The 26,240-nt window shown below is 35.8% G+C and overlaps 1 protein-coding gene across 13 annotated transcripts in view; it reads right to left on the bottom strand.

Moving 5' to 3' along the window:
* The window catches only part of SLIT2 (slit guidance ligand 2), a 266,218-nt gene that overhangs the window by 51,005 nt on the left and 188,973 nt on the right, over positions 1 to 26,240 (bottom strand). For 10 of the 13 annotated variants that reach the window (XR_005827150.1, XM_040588517.1, XM_040588507.1 and 7 more), the window contains exons 10-22: positions 25,403 to 25,474; positions 24,720 to 24,791; positions 24,129 to 24,200; positions 22,102 to 22,245; positions 21,810 to 21,973; positions 21,039 to 21,062; positions 18,650 to 18,667; positions 17,408 to 17,558; positions 11,062 to 11,136; positions 6,717 to 6,860; positions 5,113 to 5,256; positions 3,679 to 3,845; positions 2,713 to 2,845 (exon numbers count right to left, since the gene is read on the bottom strand). Coding sequence is in view for 12 of the 13 variants with exons in the window: in XM_040588517.1 (XP_040444451.1) it covers positions 2,713 to 2,845; positions 3,679 to 3,845; positions 5,113 to 5,256; positions 6,717 to 6,860; positions 11,062 to 11,136; positions 17,408 to 17,558; positions 18,650 to 18,667; positions 21,039 to 21,062; positions 21,810 to 21,973; positions 22,102 to 22,245; positions 24,129 to 24,200; positions 24,720 to 24,791; positions 25,403 to 25,474 (1,380 nt within the window). In the remaining variant the exon portion in view is untranslated. The remainder of the gene's footprint in view (positions 1 to 2,712; positions 2,846 to 3,678; positions 3,846 to 5,112; positions 5,257 to 6,716; positions 6,861 to 11,061; positions 11,137 to 17,407; positions 17,559 to 18,649; positions 18,668 to 21,038; positions 21,063 to 21,809; positions 21,974 to 22,101; positions 22,246 to 24,128; positions 24,201 to 24,719; positions 24,792 to 25,402; positions 25,475 to 26,240) is intronic. The other 3 variants (XM_040588481.1, XM_040588502.1, XM_040588455.1) reach the window with 2 other exon arrangements.

Consider the following 26,240-nt stretch of genomic DNA (forward strand, 5'->3'; position numbering starts at 1 on the left):
TGACTTCTTCACATTAAGCATGGGCTTTGAGCTGTTGTAAATAGAAACAGATCCTGGCATTGCAGAGGCAGCCCTTTACAGTAGAAACAGCAAGGGCTGGTCCCAGCTCTAACAGCAAATTCATTTGTCATGCCTGCAGTTCAGGTCACCTTCCCTAATTTCTCCCTGTATATTTCATGATATATCAGGCATGACATACTGCAAGACTGTTCCTTTGGAGTATGTTAGGGCCTAAAGACAGTAATCAATTACCCTTCGCTAGAAAAGTTACAGCATTTTTTTCCTCTTTGTAGGTTTACAGCTCCTGTATTATATTGCTTGCTCTTTTTCCATGCTCATAATTCTCAATAACAGACTTGTTCATCCTTGGAGTTAACAGGTACAGAGCCATCAAACTGTATCAGCACCTGAGTTACGGGCAAAGGAAGGTAACAAGCCTTGCCTAAAAAGTTTCCAGTGTGCAGCCAGTCATTACAAAGCGCAAGTGGAGGTGCTCTTCATGCAACCAGGGCAAGTAGTTTAGAGATTATAAAAAGTGCTGAATTTACCCAATTCTCCAAAATGGAGTAGACAGTGGCAGGAAGATTAAAGGTTTTTAGTTTCTCAACTGGGGCAAGTGACTCGCTGATGGTAGTATGGTGGTATTGTGTGTCCTGGAACCCAAGTAAAAACTACAGCCTCATTATCCCTATACAAAGATATTTTAGCCATCCAAATAGCTGGAACACACTTGAGTTAAAAAGTAGACTCTGGCAGACACATTCTCAGACCAGTTTTGAGCTTAATGTCTTTAACTGTGCTGCAGCATCTTTGGAAACTTTTGTCTTGGCTAAACGGACGGGATGAAACACAGTTAAACTTAGTGAAATAACTATCTAATGAAAAAGCTTTTTCTTTCTCTCTCTCCCCGGCCCAACCCGCCCCCCCCCCCCCCCCCCAGCTGCATCCCACACACCCCCCCCGCCCCTCCTTGGACTATGCCATTCTTAGGGCTGCTTGCCAAATGCAAAATATATGTCTCAATAAGTTTTATGCTTACACTATGTTAATGGCATTACATAAATGGTGGTGAATGGAGCATGGGCTCATATGCTTAATTATTAAAAAAAAAACCAACAACATTTAAACTTTTTGAAGAACTAAGTAACCTTATTCTGAAAAAAAAATTTTTTTTGACAGATAAATTAGGATATATTGCTTTAGCTTCATTAGAACTGAAGTACAAGTATCCACTTGGCTGATAAAAATTCCTCCTTGTTCAAATGAAGCAACTATTAAGATATTTTATAAAACACGTGAAGAGTACATCTTGGAAGGCTTATGCATGCTAATGAACAAGAAGAATCAATCAGCATGCAACTGCTAACAGGAACCACCTCTATTATGCTTTTGAAAAATATGCTAAATTGCATGCTAGACACTAATTAAAGCATACAGAATTGTACACAAATGAGTTTCCAGTCACAGTCAGGGTTCCACTTACAATTCCAAAAGTCTCTTTCTTTAGCTGCTTAATTTTACATTGCATTGATGCCCTTACACTGTCAAATTGTATTTATTAGGCCAGACTATATTTAATTAAGTTATCTTTTATTTGAGAAAAAAACCCAACACCAAAACCTAATGAAGTAAGTTATAGGTTTATATAGCTGTGTGCTAATTTGAGATCTTAGCAATTTCTCTTCATTAATGACTAAAGCCTTTTGGATGGTACTAAGCACCAAACTAGTGCTGGGCATTTCAGAATCTTCTATATAATACCAAATGTTAAAACAATAAAACTGTTTTAGTGACTTAAGAACACAGTTATGATGTCTTCTGAAAAAGCATTACATTAATCACTCATTATGAGGCATTTTATATATAGTATTAAATATTTGTCATATAGAACAGAAACTCCTTTTCTTGTCAATAATTTCTATTTATTTTGTTCAATCTTGTGACCTATCTGATCAAATATTTAGGTTTATTTTTTCCCCTTCATAATGCACAAAAATTGCCTCATCTAGTCCTGAGTAGCTTATTCAGTTGTTATCTTCAAACAATACGTGAATTAGCAAGCTCTTTTTTATATCAATGTTACTGTCCATCTGCATATTAAAATATATATCTTTTCATAAAATGCAACCTTATCACTTTTTCTCATATAAAAATGTGTCAAGAGATTAATAAACTATTCCACATTGCATAAGACTGTCTATATGAAAAGACTTTCTATTAAAAGCAGTCTTTTTGAAATATCACAAATCCATGTTCACTATGAAAATATGTAAACACATTAATAGATTGTTTTATTTTTGCTTTTTCACGGAACTGAACTTCTTCATTCCTTCCTAAACAGTGATCATAGATTAATCATATTCACCATTGCCCGTAATTTAACCCATTGTAACATGATATCCACGTTCAGTTATATGACAGTTTAGTGTTGGGGTTATAAATTCTGAGTGTGATTACAGTTTTATATACATCTAGTTTTAAAGCTTTTCAGTAACAGATAGTTCTTAGAGTGTTTTGGGGCTTACAGAGCATTGCTAGCTCAAACTTAACCTCAAATTTATCAAGGTACTGTGCAAGTCTTTATAAAATAGTATATCAATAAATTTCAACTGTACTGAATCCAATTCTTCATTTTCTTCTCCTCTCATTCTTGAACCTGACAATATAAGTCTGAAGCTTATTTTCATAGAATGGAAAAAATGTGCCACTTACAGTTCAGTTACATCTTTTGGGATGCCTTTAGGCAAAGCTTTTAGGCCTTTGTTGCTGCAGCGAACTACTGTGTCTAGACAAGTACATTCTGCAGGACAGCGGGACAGTGGAGAGCAGCTATTGTCATCATTTCCTGATTAATAAAAATAAACAGATGTTAAGGTTACTATACAAATGTCACTTCAGTATTTGCAATAATATCCCACCTAGAATTCCTATAAGCACACATGATATTTCTACATTATGATATCTCTAGGTAGGGAAAACATTAAGTCATCTCTGTAAACCATCACTCTTACATCGAACTTACATTTCAAGATCATTTAGTACAATGCTGTTTTACTAGATAAAATTACTATTATACGGGGGGGTAGGGGTGGAGGGAGATCATTAAAGAAAGAGCAAAACTTAAAATGAAAGATGAAGCAAAATATATGTGGATTCTCCAAATTAATAAATTATTTTAAAAAACCAGTCTCTTTGTGGAAAAGTTACAGCCCTGAAAATTGACAAACTAATAATGCAATAAATGGAAGCATGTGTAAGAGAGATCCAAGATAGCAGCTTTTTTTAAATATATATCAAGCATCAAATAAGTCACAAACTAAGAAAAATGGCATGTTATTTGCTCAAGTAACCTGAAAGAGTGCTTGATTCAAGCACCAGCATTTGCAAATATTCTCATCTGAATTAAATTTGATCAATTTATTTTATTTATATATTATCTCTAAATTCTGATTTACAGTCCTGAACATAGGCAAGAAAAACTTTTGATAGCATATATACAATAGTCATGTGCTTGCTGATCACCCAGAAATGGGTGCAAGATTTTTAAAGTGATGGCAAAACTGAGTATGAATCACAGATGAACTTATTTAAGGCATAAAACTTTGGGATCTGTGGGAATCATGCAGCCATACATATAAAAGCTGAAAACGTAAAAAGTTAGAATATTAATTTTCTTACCATCATCACATGTAAAATCCTGAATTGCCACATCCTGGATGGGAATCTCTTTGAGGAAGTAGGGTTTTTGGCAGCGAGGGTTCCCTGTCACAATGCGTTTCTTCCTTAGCCAGTCTCCAAGCCATGCAAGATGGCAGTTGCAGTTGAAGGGATTGGCCAAGAGGTTTCTGAAAAGCATGGGAAAGTTGACTTCGGATGACACCATTTTTTCATCCTATGTATTCAATTTCTATTTTCCAAAGCTAAGCTTAAATACGTTTCTTCAAACAATACTATGTACAAACCATAGGTGAAAGCTATAATTTAAGCTCTATGCGGTGAATCTTGATAAAACTCGTTTAGAAATAATTTCAAACTGTCAAAGACCTAACTTGTTGTCAAGCCACTCTGTACTGATAACACAATAATTTCATATAGAGATGAAGGCAGATTACTTTACATTATTAGCTTTAACCTGACAACAGCTATTCCATTAATTTGTCATCTCAAGATTTCCATCTTTTATTTGCTCCAGAGAATAAGTTTCCTACCTGAAGTGACAGCTAAGTTGATTACATGCCAGTTATAAAAATGAATTTACTTCCAGAAGTCTCAGTACTTTTGGCATCTCCTTACTTCAGCACAAACCTATCGACAATTCCATTATTTATAAACATGTCATCCTTAATATGCACAAATTAGTCACTTGGTGCAAAGTGTCACTTTTGATATAAAAAGTGGATTAAGTACTTTCTTGAATGATGCTACCTACAAAAAGCATTTCTTCATTAAACTGAGTGGCAGCTTTGCTCACCGTTTTCCCTTCCCTTAAATTACATATTTAAATATGTAATTCCATCATTTATCAACAGTCCTTAAGGACACGGTTTAGTGGTGGAATTGGCAGTCCTGGGTTAACAGTTGGACTTGATGATATCAAAGGTCTTTTCCAACGTAAATGATTCTATGGTTCTACTGTTCTAAATAAAAAAAAAAAGGATGCTTTTGATAGGAAATGAGACTAAAGCTTCATTATAAAACATGTGTGAATTAAGATCCTAAGTAGGCCAAGGAAATTTAAGATAATAATTGGCCAGCACAGGGCAGAAAGACAGAAAACATGGTGACTCAGCCAGTTGTGATCAGTGGGCTTCTGGGCTGGGGCAGGGCTGGGGGTGACACGGACATGAGCAGGACTTTTTTCCTGCCTTCTCAGGCACTTCTGGAAGGCAGTCCAATGCTGAATCAAAGGGCACCATGAAAACATAGTCTTCATGTGTCCAAGATAGTCCAGAAATAAACTTTCTCATAAATCTGCCTACAAACTCTTTTTTACCTTATCTTTACCTCATGTTGTGAAACTATATATTAAACCATCAACAGAAATGTCATCAGGTCTAAATTTGGAGATTAGAGGTTTAAATTTAGTTACGGTAAAACATGAACGTGACTTACAATGTAGAGAGGGAATGCAGTGTATCGAAGGAGCCAGGTGCCACGGTGGTGATCTGGTTGTCATACAGTGAGAGCAGGCGGACTGAGCTCAGGCCTGTGAAGCTGTCGTTTCCCACACAGCTCACGCGGTTGCTCCTCAGCATCCTGAGAAAGGAAGGATCAGAATTTCTTAGCTTAGCCCAAGCAGGGGTTGGAGCTGAAGTGGCAACCCAAGCAAGGGCCCAGAGGTATGACTCCAAAGGGACTGCATCTGGTGGAGGGACCACGTGCAGTGATCCTGTGCCGCCTGTCCCCTCACTGAGGGGACTGAGCGCGATGTGTGTAGAGGAGACTGGAAAACAGAAGGATGGGTAGGGTAGGGTTCACAGAGGCAAGGGGTGTTTAAGTATTTGTGCGCTTTTTTTTTTTTCTTTCAATACTAGAATCAGTGATTATGAGTCTTTTAATTGACAAATAAATTGATTGAAATTCCTCAAATCGGAGACACAGTGCAGCCCCTCCTCATGTTTCCAAGCCTAATGACCTCAGAACTGCTATTTACATGGAGCAGAAGCTTGTACCAGCTGACCTCCTCCTCCTCCTGAGGTCCCTCTGACCTGAATTTTCTTAAGATAAATTCTAGAAACCACTTCTACTACATTCTCAAGCATTTCAGTTAAATGAAATCAGGCTACCCTGACTCCTCATCAGCATGCCTCTTAGGTTTAGTAAAAATTTCAGAATACTAAGCATGAAACACCTATTCTAAAATCTCATATTTCTGTAAAGCTTACAAGCTTTGAAGTTTGCTGTTCTCCTATCTGTCAATCAATAAATTAATATTTTTCCCCTAGCTCTTGTCTAAGAATAGCTGCTTCTAAAAATTTTAGCAGCTTTAAATACAAAGTTAGAAATTATAGGCCTGGTTCATTAAAAATACTTAATATCTATGGACAGCTGAGACCCCAAAGACCATTTAATCTTTGCTGGGCTTTGCTGATCAGAAAGACAGGTTCCCTTAAGAAGGCTAAAAAGCTGCAGATTGTATAAACATCTTTTTTTTGAGTGGAAAGAGCTAAAATGCCTTCATGGAAAGAATTAAATGAGTTCAAGCTATAGTGCTTTTACTCCTCCCTTTACTGTTGAAATAACATTAAAATACTTAGGAGAGAATAATTTCCTACATCTCAATATCCACCAGAATCCCTTTTCCTCTAGCAAAATTCCCAGCAATGGTTGACCTGAACTGAATCAGACTCCATTATGTAAAAAGTGTAATTTCTGTGCACAATTCAGTTACTTTGAAACAGACTATTATTCCCTTTTCTGTTTCTGCACTTGGATGTTTACCTATTCTCAACCACTTCATCATTTTAGAGGATTCGTAATTTCTGTAGTCAAATAACCACAACGAAAAAAATTCAGCTACATTATATCCGTAATTAATAATTAATGAATTCAGAAAATGTGTTATCACTTTTTGTAAAATAGGAACAAAACCTAAGATATACTTGAATAATCCATACCTAATCTTCCAAAAAAAATATTTTAGGACAGACACAATGTTACTTAAAAAAATACCTGCCAGAAAGGAAGAATGAAAATACCAAAACAATCATACTTACAGTGTTTTAAGACTCTCTAGTCCTTTGAACATTTTGTGTCGAACACTTTCCAAGCGGTTGCTAGTGAGCAATAGTTCATTCACACCAGAGGCTCCATCAAATGCTCCTTCTTCAATATCTGTAATCTTGTTATTGCTCAGGTTTCTATTACACAGTAACAGAAACAGAGAAAACCATGTTTACATTTTTAAATACCCAAATTATCTGTTAAATGCTGTAGACTGCATAGATTTCAAGATACTGAGTTATTGTGTAAAAGCAACAAGTATGTTATTCAACTTCAAACCAATAAAAGCAAAACTTAATGCCTTGCAAAGAACTAAGGATTTTTAAAGCAATCTTTGGAGATATTTTAAAATAACGGCAATTTCCCAGTCCATGCTGGCTGCCACAAAAGAACAACTTTTCATAATTTTGAATATTGTCAGTGACTACATTTTTTTTCATGTCTCCAGTCCTTGTAGCATTATTAGATGAATTAATAAAAAATGATACTGTATGAGTACCAGCACAACTAACCACTCCAATGTCTTTATTTCATCTTGGTAGACACAAATATAAGAAAAAAGTATAAACAGCAGCATATGTAAATGAAACGTGTGAATGTAAACAGTACATGAAATGTTAATCATTTATGACACTACTTAAAAAGAAAGGTTTATAAGTAACATAGTGTATTTATCTGCAATTTGCATGCAAAGCAGATCAAAATGTGGGGAAATGACCTAAAATACTGCCAAAATATGTAGTGTTTATGGATTTTAGTTGGAACACAAAAATTACATCCCAAATGTGTAGTATCTGTACGATGTATACAAAAGCATACATACACAACACACGTTTTCTTAAAGATTTTTCATGGTATTCTTGCCTTGTTTTGTTTGTTTCATAAAAATATATATATTACAGAAATACAAACCTACACACTAACCAGTGTAATAATACACTAGTGATTTTTCAAAAGCTCTTAAAAATGCACTGAGACAAAATGAAGTGAAGCTAAAACCGTTTTATTTGATGGAATTAATTGTGTTGAGAAGAAAATCAAACATTATTTAATGTAACTTCGAGAAAAGCATTTTAATGGTTCAAATCAAGAAAGATACTCTTTGTTAGAATAAAAATGCATACACTTGCCAGAATGAACAGTTGCCGTTATCTAAGACACAGAAACCAAGGAGTTGTGGCTTAATCTTGAGTGCTGATCACTCATCTCTAGACTAGCTTTATTTAACGTACACCTCGCCTGTGATGAAGGATACAATCACAGAATCATTTAGGTTGGAAAGGACCTTTAAGATCATCCAGTCCAACCATTAACCTAGTAGTGCCAAGTCCACCACTAAACCATGTCCCTAAGCACCACAACTAGCCATCTTATAAATATCTCCAGCGATGGCGACTTCACTACTTCCCTGGACAGTCTGTTTCAGTGCTTGATAACCCTTCTGGTGAAGAAATTTTTTCTAATATGCAATCTAAACCTCCCCTGGCTGTTTCCTCTTATCCTATTGCTTGTTACTTCAGAGAAGAGATCTACCCCCACCTGCCTGCAACAACTTTCAGGTAGTTGCAGAAAGCAGTAAGATCTCAGGGGAGCCTCCTTTTCTCCAGGCTAACCAACCCCAGTTCCCTCAGCTGCTCCTCATAAGACTTGTGCTTCAGACCCTTCGCCAGCCCCGTTGCCCTTCTCTGCACATGCTCCAGCACCTCTACATCCCTCTTGAAGTGAGGGGCGTGAAACTGAACAAAGTACTCGAGCAGCGGTCTCACCGGTGCCGAGTACAGGGGGACGATCACTTCCCATGTCCTGCTGGCCACACTGTTTTGGATACAAGCCAGGATGATGTTGGTCTTCTTGGCCACCCAAGCACACTGCTGGCTCACATCCAGCAGCACTCTCAGGTTCTTTCCCACCAGGCAGCTTTCCAGTCACTCTGCCCCCAGTCTGTAGTGCTGCGTGGGGCTGTTGTGACCCAAGTGCAGAACCTGGCTCTTCTTGTTGAACCTCATACAATTGGCCTTGGCACATCAATCCACCCTGTCCAGATCCCTCTGCAGAGCCAGCCTACCCTCAAGCAGATCAACACTCTCCCTGTACTTAGTGTCATCTGCAAACTTACTGAGGGTGTACTCAATCCCAGATTGCTGATAAAGATATTAAACAGAACTGGCCCCAGTACTGAGCCCTGGGGAACACCACTTGTGACCGGCCCACCAACTGGTTGTAACTCCATTAACCACCACTCTTTGGGCTTGGCCATCCAGCCAGTTCTTTATCCAGTAAAGCATACACCTATCTAGGCCATGGGTAGCCAGTTTCTGTAGGAAATACCGTGGGAAATGGTGTTAAAGGCTTTACTAAAATCTAGGTAGGCAACATCCACAATCATAACTGTCACTTAGTTTCACAGTGGAGCTGCTCAGTCTGCTGTAAGGTGCTGCAGAAGACTAGAAGCAAGAAACTCATTATCCCTCATCTCAGCTGGCTTATCCATGTGAAGCCCTTAGTTTCCTAAAATCTTATCTGTTCCTGGCGTAACATGCATACTACTTCATCTGCTTCTCAGGGATATTTTGAAAATCAATGTTGCATAGCTAATCAATGATGTAGTGCATACACATGCTTTATTACTGATGAACCATCAAATCAATTAAATATTTAGGCCCCAATTTTTCAGTGTTGTCTTTGCAGAAAGTCCTTTGCACCTATTTGAACCTCCAGAAAGAAATATGAGCTCCACAGAAATACAGAATTAATTCGCATTGGTTTCTCTGTAACATCACTACCTCGCTGCTTTCCAGTCACACTTAACCAGTCACTGTACTATTCTCTGAACTGAAGAATGTTGTAACAATTGATAACTATATTAGGAAGTTATAGAGCTGTATTATTAAAAGCATTAACTTCTCATTAACATTTTCTCAATTTTGTCCCTCCTCAATTATCCAGATTTCAAAGCTCTTGGGAATTCTAGCAGACAGCTACACTGAGACTGATTAATATACTTCCTTTTCATTCTTTCATCCTGAACACTCCCTCAACTAAAAAGTGGTAAACTAAACTTAGATGACATAGAATGTTTATTAAGTTACCTTTATAGCCTGAAAATATATAATTACTGACATTATATTCCCTTTTACCTATTTTTCCCTAAATATGAAGAGCTGCTGTATGTGTGTGCACACGTGTAAGTATGGAACATCAAGTATCCTATTTATTTCAGAGGTGCTCTGTAGCTGTAAAACGTGCTAATCTGAGATACTTGAGGAATGCAGAAAACTGGGTATCTACCATAGAGCAGCACAGAACTGCTGTGCCAGACACTTCTACATTCTTTCATTAAGTATCTCAGCCCAATCTGAAGTGTCAAGGTGTAGTCAAGTGGATAGGTCAAAAGCAGTTAATTTTTGGTGGTTTTTTGTGTGTTATGTTTTGGTTTTTTAAAAAAATCTTTAACTATTAACTAAAAAAAAAATAATGGCAATAACTATTTAAGTAATTGTGATCTTGACAGCTGCCATTAAAGATCCAGATAAGGCTAACAATAGTTTAAGTAATACTAATACTCCCCTTGAGATTTTGGTCACTAGTAACATAGACTGATATTTTACAAATGATACTAACTTGGTGACTACAAAGCAGTGTGTCATTTTCACTAATCTTACCTAGTTTTACTTGTATTTTTCTTCACTTACTATTATGTTTGGATGTATCCTGAAAAGACTGAGTCACTAAGTCTAAATGATCTACCCTTAAAAATGCCTTTTATATAGGCAAAAGAAAAGCTTTTCACAGATTTATTTTTAGTAACAACTGCAACTGGTAAGAATTATAAACTCCTGTTAGAACACGAACGGTGAACATGGACTTACATGGATGAGCTATCAAACCATTTTTTTCTCAGTCATTTAATCTTGGTATTTCCCTCATCTAATGACAATTTAATGAAGCACAGAATCAAAGCCATGTCTTGAATGTGCTGAAAAAGGTAAAATTGCTTCGTTAGGGAGTAGTACAGGAAGTTAAAAAAGATTACTGGAACCTTTTTTTGAGCAGCTTACACTGTGAGCTCCCTGCTGTGGCTGAATAACAGGCCAGCTGGCTGGACACTGCAGTGAAGGTGCCTGAGCTATAATACCATGAGAAGTTGTTGCTGACATGCCTAGTCCCACAGAGAAGAGCTGCCAACTCTGACCTACCTCAGTGATTAATTTAAACCCATTCTTGATTTTCATTAGAATATACTGAATCTTTTATAGGTAAGAACTAAAAAAGGTGGAGAAACACAGCAAGGACCTAACACGCTATCTGAATAGACAAGGTCACGGAAGTTGCACTTACATTTTACGCAGCTGAGGAAGTTTCTTAAAGATTCCAGTAGCTTCCAGGACTGAAAATTCATTGTTATTTAATCGCCTACAAGAAATGACATCAATTTCAGAAAACCATACTCAGGCACTGGTACAGAATGTTGCACACTAGGTGAACTTTTCACACTGATTTAACTGAATTGCTGGTGCTTAACTGGTAATTGAAGAACAATTCCACATATACTGACATTTCTAATTCTGATAATATCTGGGAGTGAACATTCTCATTAGTTAAACTTAGGCATACATAGAACATACAAAATCAAAACCAGATCAAAAAATATCATCTAACTCAAGTTGCAGAGGAATATAAGAAGATGTTTTTAATTTTTCTTTTAAGGGAAGAAAACCAAAAATGTAACTAAAGAAGGATTCCATGGCAACTTATAAATAAAAATCTTTAAGTAGTATGTATAAACCACTGAAGATTAGTTCACTGTTCTTTAAAGGATATCAGGTGGGGTCTGCCAGACATCTGGAGATGCTCACAGAACACTATTTACAGGAATGAAATAATTACTTTATGCTCAATGCTTCTTTTTAATAGAGACTAAAAAACACTGCATAGGTCTTCCCAAGAATTTAAAAACACTTCTCTGATCATAGTTTATCTTCAGACCACAACAACACAAATATATTAGGTAAGGAAGCATTAAATGCTGATTTTTAACACTACAAGACGATATACAATAAGCAACAAATACTAGCTGGATAGTGATCTTTCCTGCCCAGGTATCAAGGCTGTTACAGGACAGTATATCTCTAGCAACTGCTAGGTTAGGGGACCATCTGTATTTCAAAAAATGTCTGCACTGACCCAGTATTCCCTATTTCCTTTCTTGAAAAGAAAACATAAATTACAATTCTTAGATTCTTTGTATGTTTTTATGGAGTCATCTTACTAGGGAAGGGAGTCTGTCCTGCTTTTATTTAGAGATTTTCAATAGGAAGGAAAAGAGATGACTGACAAGATCACTGTGAAATGAAATTCACCGTAATTCTAACTCAGAATGCTTTTCAGAATTGCCTTATTGCAAGACAAGTTTTAAAAAAAAAACCTAGAAAAGAAAGCTTCTTATTTCTGCATGGTAGCCAGAAGGGAAATTAAGGTTGTAAATTTGAAGGTATGGCTGTATGATAGATTCAGCACAGAACCAAACTAAGAGAAAAGAGGAGGATTTTTTTGGATATACAAGGAACATTTGTATATCACACTGAAATAAAAGCAACATGAATTTCAAAAGATGTTACTACTTTTGAAAAACAGCTCAATGACTTAGTATGATTTTTAGCGGGACCATATAAAATGAATTTTTGCACAGTGTCAATTAACAAAGTTACTTTTAATTGCAAACAGCCTTTTTTCCCTGTCCATCAACAACAGAAGCACCAAGTGTTCTATAAATGCTGACATTTTGAAATACTTTTCAAGTGCTATATCATCTAGTAGAATGACTTGTTTATGAAAACATTTATTGATTCCAATAATACTTCCTTGCTGTGCTTTACTGCAAACATTTCTAACCCCATAGAAAAAGGCAAACAATTTGATCCTTTCCTCTATGCCAGAACCTTGTACATATTAAAAATAATTTACTTTGTCTCTCGCTCAAGTTTCTGTCACACAAATGCATTCAATCTTTTCAGTTTTTCCTTTGAATCTTCTTTTCTAGATGATTCTTTTGTTTCTTAATTTTTTTCAAGTGATCTGTATCCATCTTGAAAAGTAAAGTCCTTGACACAGTATTCCAGCTGATATTTTACTAGTTACATACAGTAAAACAGTTATTTCATATAGCTTATATACTACACTCCTGTACATACAGCCTAGAGTTAACTTTGTAGCAGTGCCCACTGGAACTCCTACATATTTAAAATGTATGATAACACCACTGTAGCCTTTTATCTTGAACTACTTGCTGGTTATTCCTCAATTTTGTATTTCTGATGCTTATTAGTCCTACCTAATGTCATATGTAGCATATGAATATTTATTTTATTTAAAATGGTCCTAGTCTACTATTAATATTACAGAACAATTGTAAGAATTTTCCATGTGTTTCCATTTTCAATGTTTGAGAAGTTTCTCCATACTTCTTTCTGATGGAAAAGAAGCATGGGTTAATCACTGTACTGTATTTTGTTAAAACTGTAGCACCAATCACATCTTCTATCTAATTTTGTGTATATGGTGGTATCACAAATCATGCATCATCATAAGGGCACATCCACAAATAAAGGGACATCAAGATTGTGGTCAGAGGAAGGACCACATGGATCACATGGCATCTCTATGGCTGGAGATTGCTGGCTTTAGACCTAGAATTGTTAATTGTGCAAGAAGTTTTCATTCTATTATCATGAGTGATGCCACACACAATGGAATCAAAATTATTACAGATGACTGGAAAATTTACAGATGTGGTGGCATCTTCCTTCTGGATCTTAACAATAATGTTTTTTTAGCCCAGTGCTTTTACTGATAAAGACAATAATGATAGTTATTAACTGTCAATCACTAGATCAATCTCTCACTACAACTACCTGGAAGCAGGCTGCAGGCAGGTGGTGGTCAGTCTCTTCTCCCAGATAACAAGCGACAGAACAAGAAAGAGCCTGAAGCTACACCAGGGGGGGGTTTAGACTGGATATCAGGAAGGGTGGTGGTCAAGCATTCAACCGGCTGCTCAGGGACTTGGAGGAATCACCTTCCCTGGAGATGTTCAAAGAATGTGTAGATGTGGTGCTTAGGGACATGGTTTTGTCATGGACTTGGCAGCCCTGGGTTAATGGTTGGACTGGAAGACCTCAAAGGTCTTTTCCAACCTAAATGATGATTCTACGATTAAAAATACTTGTGCCTGGTTTATTCAAAGAAAAGTACTGAAATCATAGAATCATAAAATGTCATTCCTAAAACAAAAAGATAAGGCAACATTATACGTTGATGTGTAACTATTGCTTCTGTTTTATTTGGTGATTTTTCATGCTTTATTAACACAATGGGTAAGATATTTGCATGTTTTGGTACAATAGCTGAATGCTCCTGGAAGGCTACGTACTGCAGTGATATTCATGCTTTTGAAAACTATCTTGTTAGGATCTGGTATTATAACAGCTATTGTGTAATCATTACAAAAACTGAACATATAAGACTGAAATTGGTTTTATTTAGCGTTCTTCCTGGACACTCTGGCTTAAGTGATTTATCAAATAGTTCCTGATTTTTCCTATATATTAGAATGCTGCCCAAAAAATATTTTATTTCTGGGGTGCATCTACAGGGTCATACTTTATCTCAAGTACTTCAGTGGCAAATTAGGACTTTCACTGGTTTTCTGGAAGACTGTGAGCAAGTGACAAAACAAAAACAGAACGGCACTTGGCTTATTTATAAATTTGTTCACCTTTTACAATTAAGTGTCTATCTCTAATTGTATTATTATTATTTTCAGGGTTTTTTTTAAAAAACAAAACCACTCTGAAGAATTTTTTCTAATGTGATATTGCTGTTGCAATCTACACAATCAATAACCTTTTTTCTCACTTTTGATCATTTCCAAGCTGTGTCTCAGCTCCAAACACCACCCTGCAGAAAATAATCTAGCCTTCCTCATCATTGCAATAGAGGCATCAATGTAATCTGATGCTAACAAGTACCTTTATCTGAAACGTGGAGGGTAAAAGAAAAAGGCTAACTAGCTGCTCTTGGATATGCCAGTAAACGTTGTGAACTGGAAATCACAAGAGTGGCACTAGAGCTAGACTGGGAAGCCCCAAGAGGAGTAACAAAGGCAGTGCATCAAAGACCAGGAATAACAGGAGGAAACAAGAGAAGGGGCTGTAACTTTTGCATCAGTGAGGCAAATACCAGCAAAAGTGTATGTAGCTAGAGCAATTGGATTTTTAGAGAAAGTAAAAAAAAAAAAAAAAATGTAGAAGTAATTCCTCTATCCCCTTTAGAATACTTGCAAGGCTATTACATTTTTTTATTACATCCAAAGACTTGAAGAACAATCTGTACAGCTCATCAAGAAGGTTGAATAGTGACTTTGTCACAGTTTAAGACCATCTTACTTGGACAAATGCTGGACAGAAAAGGACTCTAACAGCAAAATTATAAAAGAAGCAATGATAGAAACCGAAGAGGCAGATTCCATCTGAAAGTAAAAAATCCCATTGTACAAGATTTTAACAGAAGTGAAGAGAGATGATTAACTTTTGTAACACTTTCAGGGAAATGGTGGAATTTTAATCCACTGATATGTGCAAGGAAGACTGGATGTTTTCTGAAAGAAGCACTGTAACCAAACACAAATCACGTAGTCAAACACAATTTTTTTGTTGATCCAATTAGGATACACAGCAGATGAGACTTTGTCGCAGCACTCTCCAAACTAGCTGGCTACAACAAGGTCTTTTACCATCACATACCAACATACTCTTCATGCCAGTCCCTCTGCTCCTTCTCCTAGTCTCTCCTCATGCAGAGCATGCTCTCCCTCTTTTCTTTCTGCTTCTTCCTCCTCTCTCTTCCCCAGCTGCTCCCTCTTCATTGGCTCTCAACCACTTAACAGAACCAGCCACAGCTGCACCTTATCTACACCGGCCAACCCGCCGCCCCTGAAGCCAGCCCACAGTTGTATATTATCAATGCTAATTAACCCAGCTTCATGCCTCTACAAGACTTAATGATTTAGTTTCTTCTGAATTTAATATGTATGAATCATAATTATAGAAAGAAAACATTTGATAGTTTAACTTCCACATGTAAATAAATGAATATGAAACCGAACAATTAAAATACTAAATTAAAAGTATTACTTCTTCAGAGCAGAGAGAATTAAACATGAATCCTGCTAAAAATCAAAACAATTCATGCTCGTCACTTCAACAGCTCCATTTCTCACCTCTTGGTTCAGTTACTATGATTCTTACAACCATTACTTTATGATCTCTTCCTCCACTTTAACCTGTTACCAATTCCATCAGTTTTTATTCTTCAAGTAATTTTACCTCAAAATATAGCATAACAAAAAATTTATTTCTCCACTGAAATCTCTCTTTTTACCCAAGACTGTGTATCAATTTTTACTTCTCTGACACTACTTTATGAACAGTAAATCAACAACATGAGGATGGCCAAAAGCTGAGCTTAGCTTTTGCCACATATGCCACTTTTTCAACTGAGTTTGCCATCATTCTTGGCACAACCAGAATTACCACTTGTAATTAGAACTTCACTAAGATCAACTCCTTCTCTCAGCTCATAAACAGGCAAAAATCTACATCTCTATTTACACAATGTTTCAGTTTCAAATCCCTATTCCTGTCCAGCTATTTGAAATCCTTAACCATGGTCTCATTATTTCATACCTTCACTGCTGTACTGTGGCTTTGATGCAGACTGACTGTCTTTTAAGAGATGTGCCATACTGTTGCTCATCTCACCCCTGTGGGTCACAACTTGATCACAGTACACCTGTCTCCACACCTCTGTCTCTGCTTTACTACATAAAATCAAAGTCACTCTCTTTTGACCCCCAACATTCTGCCTTGTTCTTTAAAATGAATCTCCTAGGAAAAACAGCTATTTCCTCCTGCTTTTGCTCTGCCAGTGGTGGCCACTTTCATCTGCCTTTCTGCTGATCCTTCAAGCATCTCTGCATTCCCTTTCATACTATGCTTTGCACATGGGAAAATCTTGTAAAGCTGTCTTAATTTTATCTTTCAATCCCTCCTTGAAGACCACTTCAGTTGTAATGCCTACAAATCATTCCCTTATGGCACTTATTAAGCAAGTAATAACCTGTGACTTCTCTGCTCATCTCTGTTCATTACATTATTATCTCATCTTCTTAACTCAGCTCTGTCTTCTTTGTCTGCTTTATCTTCCTTTGGTCTCCTCCCTGACACACATAATGTGTGTTTTGCATAAGAAGAATCAGCTCTGTTTCATTAAACACCTAGATAGCACTTTTTAAGACAGACCTCTGGCTACTGGATGTCCTATTTGCTCTTATAGTTAAAAAACAAAATAAACCCCATTACTTTTCAAAAAAATCCAAGTGGACAGCTCAAACTGGAGAACTAGAAACATAGAATTGTTACCTTATTTACTTAACCTAAGTTTTTAACGTTACATGGTACTAAAGTAACGCATAAATGATTTTTATTAATATCCTGTCCTTTGAAGTGCACCACGGAGGTTACATTTAATTTTTGTTGTTCAAAAAAGTAAAGTTGTGATTTTATATTTGAAAATTTTAGTTAGTTTTTCCATAAGCAAATAATGCTTTATTATCAGTTCAACTTACAACTCTGCTGTGTACTGGGGGATGTGATCAGGAATTTTGTTGAGTTTCTGATTGGAGCAGTCCACTGTGGTCCCTTCACAGCGACATTTCTCAGGGCAAGCCAAATCTGCAAAGCAGTCTCCACTTAATTTGGATCTGTAATCTTCAGTGCCTGTGGAAGAGCCAAGTCAAAATACAGATACTGAGTCAATAAAGTATAAGATTTGATTCTTGTGAGAAGGTTGAAAAGATGTCTGCAATGCAGATAACGGGTGGGCAACTTGGGAAATGTATGATAAATTTTGTGATACTGAACAGACACAAGGGCTTCAAGAGAGGGTTAAATATAGGGGCTTAAGATATGCTGGAAAAAGAAACTGTGACCAACTTCACATAACAGGATAACATTAACTTGAGCTTTTCACAGCTGTACTTTCTGCTGAATATGTTGTCAGCCAATCTAGTCTTGTTTACAGCTAATCACACAAATGCCACCGATTCTTTTAGAATTTGTTTTCTTTCTCTGTATCAAGAATAAATAGATCCTGAATGCCACCTTTTCTCTTTCTCTTGTTACAAATTTGTGTTGTTGACTGGACTTCATTAACCTCTGTGATTTTTATTTTTTTTTATAGTCCTGATACTCCACATCATCTCAAACACATAAGATTGAAAGCCCTGTTTTCAGCTTTAATTTAAAAAATGTGTGATCCTGACTTAAGCCTCAGCAGCTTGCCATGCTGTAGAAAGCTGCGTGACGTTCCATGGTGCTTGACAGAACCATGTTTTACTCATACCTCACAACCACATGGTTAGATCAAGCACAACAGAAAATCTCGCTACATTACCAAAACTGCATCCATTAGGCCAAGGATAAGAGCAAGGGAAAAGAGGAAGGAGTAGGTATAAGTTACAGAAGCATTTGAAATTTAATACTTGCTTACATGGCATGGCATTCTTATTACTGAATGTCCAGTGCCACAGTAACAGTATTACTGTCACAGATTAAATGAGTATAAAAAAGATGAACCACATTGAAAGTTTCCTCCACCATTTCCCAGAGTCAGTCAAAGAAAACATCCTAAACATATCAGGAGAAAACATCCAGTAAGGAACTGAGGGTGGGTGATAAAAAAAACAAAGAGAAGCTGAAAGGACCTGTGGGTTCTTCTTGGACAAAGGTGAAAAGACTGAGACTAGCAGAAGGTGCATCAGGGCTGGGAGGTACATTGTGATTTAGCTCAGACACTGAACTTTACTTACAGCCAAAATGGTGAACTCCTGCAAAAGTAAAGATAGCCAAGAAGGAAAGAAAGACAGAGTAATCCCAATTAAGACAAAAAAAGAACTAAGCTCTCATTTTCTCTACTTAACTTTAGTTTGATTAGATGTTGTTAAAGGTGTACCATCTTCAGCAGAGAGAAAGAATATATCATTTTAAGTGGCATTAAAAAATGAAGAAAAGACTGGGGTTAATTACAGATTTTGTATAGGATGATAATGCCTCCCATGCATTATTCTTGTGATTTGAATGTATTCTTTAAAAGCTACTCCCTTGAACATATATACATGCTATGCCACTTAAAACCTTAATAAACCAAAGCAGCACAGGAGAAGCAGATTCCTCAAGGGAGGTGAAAAAAGCCCCAACAGTCATCACATATTATGTTATCTCGTGTTTGTAAATGTCTAAGTAACACATATGATATAACTACATGGGCTATTTCTGTGAGCTAGCAGACAAAAGATGTTTTTCCAAATTATTGATTTAATATAATGAAATTCTGAAACTTCCTGGTGTCTGCAGAGCAAGATCTCCCAATGACATATTTAAAATAAATATTAAAAAAATTTACGTTTTTAAAGAAAAGCTACCATTTTTACAGTATTTACTGAAGCGTAAAGAAGTGTCTTTAGCACCTTAAAATACCCAATAAGTGAGGCTACAAATACATTTGTTTTCCTGCTGTGTCCAGAATAAATCACTGCTGGCAGTGTAAAGTAAACAACTAAAATATTCAGGGCCAAATTCTTCAACAACTAAAATAATTTTATGCAGCATCTCCCTGACAACCTGATAGGAAGAGAAAGCACAGAAGCTGTATTTCAAGAAGCAAGTCTGTAGCACTGTTTGATTTAATTTTTTAATACTCTAATTATTTTTTTTCCCTCCCCACCCCCCCCCACCCCCCCACCCCCAGGAACAGCATTTTTCAAAGGGTACGTAAACAAACCTAAACTGCATGTGTGGCCGTATTATAAACAGGCTGTGAAGACATTTGCTGGCAAGGAAACACTTCTAACTCAGAGACAAAAGTTGTGCTGGCAAGGTTGAGTAGAAGTCACTCTGTGGCAGGAATACAGCTGTTCTACTCATTAAGGAATTGTGTAGTACTACAGGTTTGAGAAATTGAATCCCCCTCTGTTTTATGCCACTTAAAAACACATTTTTGCGGCTGCCAATGCTGACAAGTTGCTGCCTTATTTTGAATTTCATTTTGTCTTTTCTTCATATTCAAACTAACATATACTAATAAGTATAAGGGCATCAAGAACTTCATGTGATGGCTGCAAATTTAAGTGATACATCACACAGCATTAGTAGAAGGACTGTTAAACATACCAGCTTAAAAGACAAAGATTAAGATCACTGCAGAATGACAATATACCTGTAGTACTTGAAAGAACAAGTGCACTGGTGTCATAATCAATTATTGTAGATATTTTTCAGATATTAAAGTATGGTAGAAAACCCTACTTGCAAATCACACACTGTAATTCATCAACAGATTAATTATTCCCCTGTTTATTTTGCCAATCAATAATTCATAATCTGTTATGAACATAATGGAAGTGCATTTTTTCTTTTCATGATTATTAAGAAATCAGTGCACACACCTGACAAGCAAGGTAAAATAAATAAAGAAACATATTTCAAAGAGCTAGGGCCAACATCAGTAAATCTTTTTGAAAATATTATAGACTTATTACAGCTTAAAGCAGTGTGTAAATTGCTGTTTGAATCCAACTCTAAAGTTGTATTTTCTTTAATGGAAAGCATTTCTGATTCATTGTATGCGTGTGAGCACAGAATGCCTTTAATGAGGAATATCAGCTTTCTTTTCCAAGCATTCCACTGTGATTTCATAAACACAAGGAGGGTGAGCAAGCAGTAACTGCAGCCAGTGTAGAGCAAGAAAGCAAGGCAAGAAAACATTCATTTGTAAAATGTTTATTTTTTTAAAGTTGTACTAGCTCTTTGATGGTAGTATGGTTTCCTGTGTTTAAAAGCAGCTCAGGAGCTACATTTTAAAAACAGTAGCAGCAGAAAGGCAAGGTACAAGGTAAGTAAAGGTGTCAATTGAAATATGAACTAGCAGGTGCAACCTTCTAAATAATTTAAGTAAAGATAAAATTTTGGTAGATTGTGTTGAAATTTGTGAGACAAAAAAAAGTAAATGGAGCTGCATGCTAAGCTCTTATATTCAGAAAAAAACTACTAGTAATCTACAAAGGAAAACTATGTCTTGCTACAGGTATTGACTAATGTTAAAACACATGCATCAGTTTCCTAAAAGGTATAACTTTGCTTTTTTGGGGAAAGGGAGAGAGTATCTGCAGTTAGTCAATCTTACTGCAGAGCCAAACCTACCTGGAATGAAATACTGTTCTTTAGCTAAATAAAGAGAAAAAAATAGAAGATGCACCTGAATGTCAGCAAGCAAAGAATGAGTTTTATTAGATTAAGTATGGACTACAGTTAACTACAGATAATTAAGTGAAAAAGTGTGTATTCACAATGAGAGCTGATAAACAACAAAGTGTGAATAGTCATAAATGTATCCGGAACACGGATAACAAACAGTTCTCATTTGGCATTTGCACTTGAGACTGAATAAATTGTAGAATGTAAAATGCACCTGGAACAGCTGGATACCATATGACAAAAGTTAGGATTTAGAAAAATGTAAGAAGGAAATGGATTAAGATTAGAAAAAGAAAAAGTAAATTTCAGTATGAGGTAAGCTCCCTGTATAAAATGAATATGTCATGTTTCCATATTTAGCTAGAAATTTGCAGATCTTTTACATACTCCAGAGCCTTGTGGAAATTTTACAAAATTATTTATGTTGGTGATACTTATAGTGAATAACTTTAGCATTTCATTCTGAAGTATTATATATTGCATTTCTTTTGTTAGATTTTATTCTACTCAGAAATAGTGCCAAATGTGTTAACTATAGTAATGCTCTGTGATCTATTAGCCCATGACCTCCATGATTTCCCCCCCTTCAGTCAAAGAACTAAAAAAGATTCTGCAATGTTTAATAATTCCGTAGAGAGCCAGGTGCCTTCATTAGAACTTCTATAACCACTAGTTTTGCCAATAAAAGAAAAATAGCAGCCAAATTAAGAAAATTACCTGAGCAGCGGAATTTCTTGCTTTTGATCTGGCCGATCCTTTTGTTTGCCAGACGGCGGGGGCTGGTGCAACGGGCACCACTGGTCTCAATGGGGTTTGTATGAAGATAATCCGCCAGCCACTTCAGATGGCAGTCACAGATAAATGGGTTCTGAGCCAAATGTCTTTCATAAAGAAAAAAATAATAATTTCACACATTATTTCCCTTTGGTCTCAGCAGTTCCTGTTATTTTTAGTACATTGCAGAATATGAAGTCATACTGAAGACAACCATAAACAAGAGCATACATACAAGGTCTGAATTGCACGCAGGGGTGAGAAGGTGCCTTTTGCAATGGTCTGAAGCTTGTTGTCATACAAAGAAAGAAGATTCAAGTTATGCAGATCTTGAAAAGCATCAACTCGCAGGCAATTGATCTTGTTGGCATTCAATAATCTGTTTAATGGAAGACAATTACAAAATTGAAAAAAATTCTCCTAGTGTCCCTGCAGCTTCAGCATTTTTCACAGATAACTCTCTGTGCATTTGTAACCAGAACTAGAGATGTAGTAACAAATATGAATTGACAGTGACAGTACACATTTCAGTGAAATATCTTATTTAGGTGATCTGAAATTATTCCTAAATATTTGCACCTTGGAGTTAAATATGTGGGTTTATTCAGCTAAAATCACATTTATTGTATGCGCTGGTAGAATGTGTGTGTGTGTGGTATTTGCCTGTGCAAAGAAACAAGCTTAAAAAATCAAGTATCTTCAAGGAAAACTAGTTCTTTGCCAAATAAATAAACAAACAAAAAGGGAACTGAACACTGTGTTCATTAGCTGGAAGAGATGTGCAGTGGCACTTTTAATTATATGTTACTAATCAGCATGCTGCCGCATTAACAGAGTTGTAGTAAAAACTGGTGGCATGGAATATATCCAAATTTGTCTTGGATCTTTTTTGGTCTCCATCTTCAAAGGGAACCTTTTCTTCCCTGTACCTCCCAGACTTTTACAGTTAAAACAAACAAGCCAATCTAAACCAATTCCTTCATGCTTTTCAAGAGAAAAAAAATAAAAATAAAAATGTCATTCAACTAGATACATTTTTATAATAAAATGTGGTTTTTTTTCCATTTCCAGCCAGAAATGGAATGGAATGGTGGATTTGAAAGCCACTGTTCTGATAAAAAGTTTCACTATGCAAGTAGAAATTTACTTAGACTGAAATGTATTGGCTATGCAAAGTATATCGAACTATGGACTTTTTAAAATACAGAATAAACAGAAGTTCAGAAATGTCTCTTTTTTTTTTAACTGAAAATCTGAAATATGTTTTTATAATTAAAATCTCTTTAAAGGAAAACAGGAATGCATACCTCCCACTACTATATTAGTTACTAAAATCAAAATGTAAACCTCTAGGTGGTGCTAGAACTTACATTTTCTTTGTATTTACTTACTGTTTTGCCACCTTCGTTGAATTAATAAGAGATTTTGCCAATCACTGCACTGTGAAATCTGGACATTAAATACTTCTAATAAGTGGGAAGAAGTTTTAAATTCTTTCAGAAAAAGTTTTAAATCAACAAGTCAGTTATTGTGGGACAATTTCTTCCAAAAAACATCACTGTTGCTTTATGGCCTATTTCACAAATTTCTTTTCACAGTACAACAAGTGCACAGCCTTTTCTGCTAAATATCGACAATATTTGATAAACATATTACCATTAGATCCTTCTTTATACCCAGTATTAAATCTAAATATAAATGTTTTATAAGATAACATATGGAAATTTCCAAAGTGTTAAATGAAATAGCAGCTGGAGTTCACAGAGTCAAAGAATTGTACAGTCAGAAATTGTATGTCAGAAAATATTAAAAGTCATCCATGAAACTATACTGCAACTTTGTTCTTCCATGGGTACAACTAGAAAGAGAATTACATAGTATTTCTACTACATATTTTCTCTGTATAAAACTCACAAGTTTTCCTTCTATTGTTCCCACACAACTTTATATGTGCTATTTGTTGTATACAGGGCAAGGCAGTATCATATCTTAAGTGTTTTACACTTATAAATTCCACACAAAAGAACAGTTTCATTTTAATCATTTTAGGCTGAGACATTGACCAAGATATGATCAAATTTGTGGATGAATGGCAAGCTGGCCTACAACAGCCTTAACTCCTTTGGCTTTAACATAATTTGTTTTTATTATGCTTTGATCTTACACATGAGATTTCCTGCCAGTTCTCCAAGCATAAATCTCTCATAATGTTTACCCTTCTGAGTTATCCCAAAATAGAATAAATATTAAAAAAATACTCACAGCAATTGCAGAGAAAAGAGTCCTTCAAATAGACCCTTTGGAAGTTCTGTAATTTTATTTCCATAGAGGACACTGCACCAGGAAACAACAAAGCAAACAAAGCCGTCGTTATCAAAGGCATATACTGTGTGATTTTGACTTTAAAAATAAAGAATTTTCCATTTTCCTGAGGGAATTTAACAGCAACAACATACCTGCAAGATCCTTGTGGTCCTGTGAGGTACCAGGATCACAGGTTTTCCCCAAAGGCTTGTTGCCCAAAGAGCTGCCAAAGAGCTCTCAGCAAAATCAGTACCTCGCTGTTTACAGCCTTAACAAGGACCTTGGTAAGTGTATTTGCTGTTTGTAAGAACAGCTAACTGGGAAATAAATTATTTTGTTCAACTTTTTGCCATGAACATATTTATGACCATGTGTCCAGCTGTGATACAAGATTGAATTATCACTCTAATGTTCTGAAATTCTTTTTACAGCTTTCAGAATTGATCAAATTTATGTGAAAATTCTGCAGGGAGCCAAAAATTCAAAAGAATTTCACCATAAGAATATGAGAAATTTGCTTCTGTTTTTACAGGTCAAACAGATACCTACAGTGAATTGAGTGAACGTAAGCCCTGGAAAGCATCTGGAGCTGCTTCAGAGATCTGGTTATTGCTGAGGTCACTGAAATAAATACAATTTGATTCAAGTAATTCAAACTATTTTCAAAATAGCAAACATTTAAATAATACGTAATTAGAATTAGGCATGGAAAGGAGAGAGAAATTACAATATTAATATGGATGTTGCCAAAGAATTTTAATATAAAACTACTAAAATTGCCAGTACACTGAAACAAAATGCATGGTTAAGAATAGACCTTTCAAATGCTTGAAAAATTATGAAAAAACATTTACTTTTCCTAACTGGTTAAGTACATTTTATAAAGAATTCTCTGTTTGCTATGGCCACAGAACTCTACAACCTCAAAGATGGCTTATCCCCATTAATTAATTGTTTTTATAGGGTGTTCACTGCACTAACATATTGCTTCCATGCAGAACCATATGACATAATGTCAATACTTGGTAAAAAACAATTATTATTAGTGTGACAAAGATACTACATGGTCTTAATAATCAGGCTGACATATCAGTTAATATTCCAGCAGTCAAACTTTCTTAGATAATCAGTCATTGACTGCAGTTCCTCTGTATGACCTTGACTTGTTTTTTATTTTTATATATAAATATATATATATATGAAAAAAATAATCTATATTATTGGGTACGTACATTCTTCGAAGCTTTTTATATGGTGAGAATGCTCCAGGAGGTATGACCTTGATTGAATTTTGTTCTAACCGTCTGCAAAAGAACAGCATCATCATAAAAATACAAAACCCAAACCACACAACAACCTAAAGCCATAACAATCTAGAAGGGACAGACTTTAACAAAGGCTGCTTTTGCTTTCTTTTTGAGTATAATTTTGATCTTGAAAGACAAGGTCATTTTCCTCTCAGTTTTCATTTAAAAAACCCTCATTTTTGTCTGTAAACTCAAACCTTTTAACCTATAGAGTGTAATGTTGTAAATTAAAACCCAATCTTGATTTTGTATCATTTAATTAACATTTAAGCTAGAATTGTCATTAAAAAATTCAAAAGGATTGTTGTTAATTGACTCCCAACGTATTATTCACATACAGCAATTATTATAGTAAGTTTTATTTAGAAATGTCTAAAGAATTCTGTGAGTTAAACACTGAAATATGCAAACCATAAGAAAGGGCAAAGGAATGTTCCTACAGAACAAATAACGTATGTTGCTACCTGCAATAAGGCAAATGCCATATTTTTAAATATGCACACATGATTTATTTAGATACAGTACATAATACATTTTCTTTAAGATATAATAATAGGATTGCACAGCCACACTTCTAACTTATTTAAACAAGTATTTTATTCTAAAAATTGTAGTTTATGTTACTGGCTATCTTTGCTTTGTATATATAATGACTGTGACTGAAACTTGCCATTCTGCAAAATGTGAATTTGCTAATGGACAGAGTTTTCCAACAATTTTTTTAACTTCCAGAGCTTTGCATATGGGAAATCTATGCTGATAC

The sequence above is a fragment of the Falco naumanni genome, chromosome 1 (genome assembly GCF_017639655.2).
Source record: "Falco naumanni isolate bFalNau1 chromosome 1, bFalNau1.pat, whole genome shotgun sequence".
Taxonomy (NCBI): Eukaryota; Metazoa; Chordata; class Aves; order Falconiformes; family Falconidae; genus Falco; species Falco naumanni.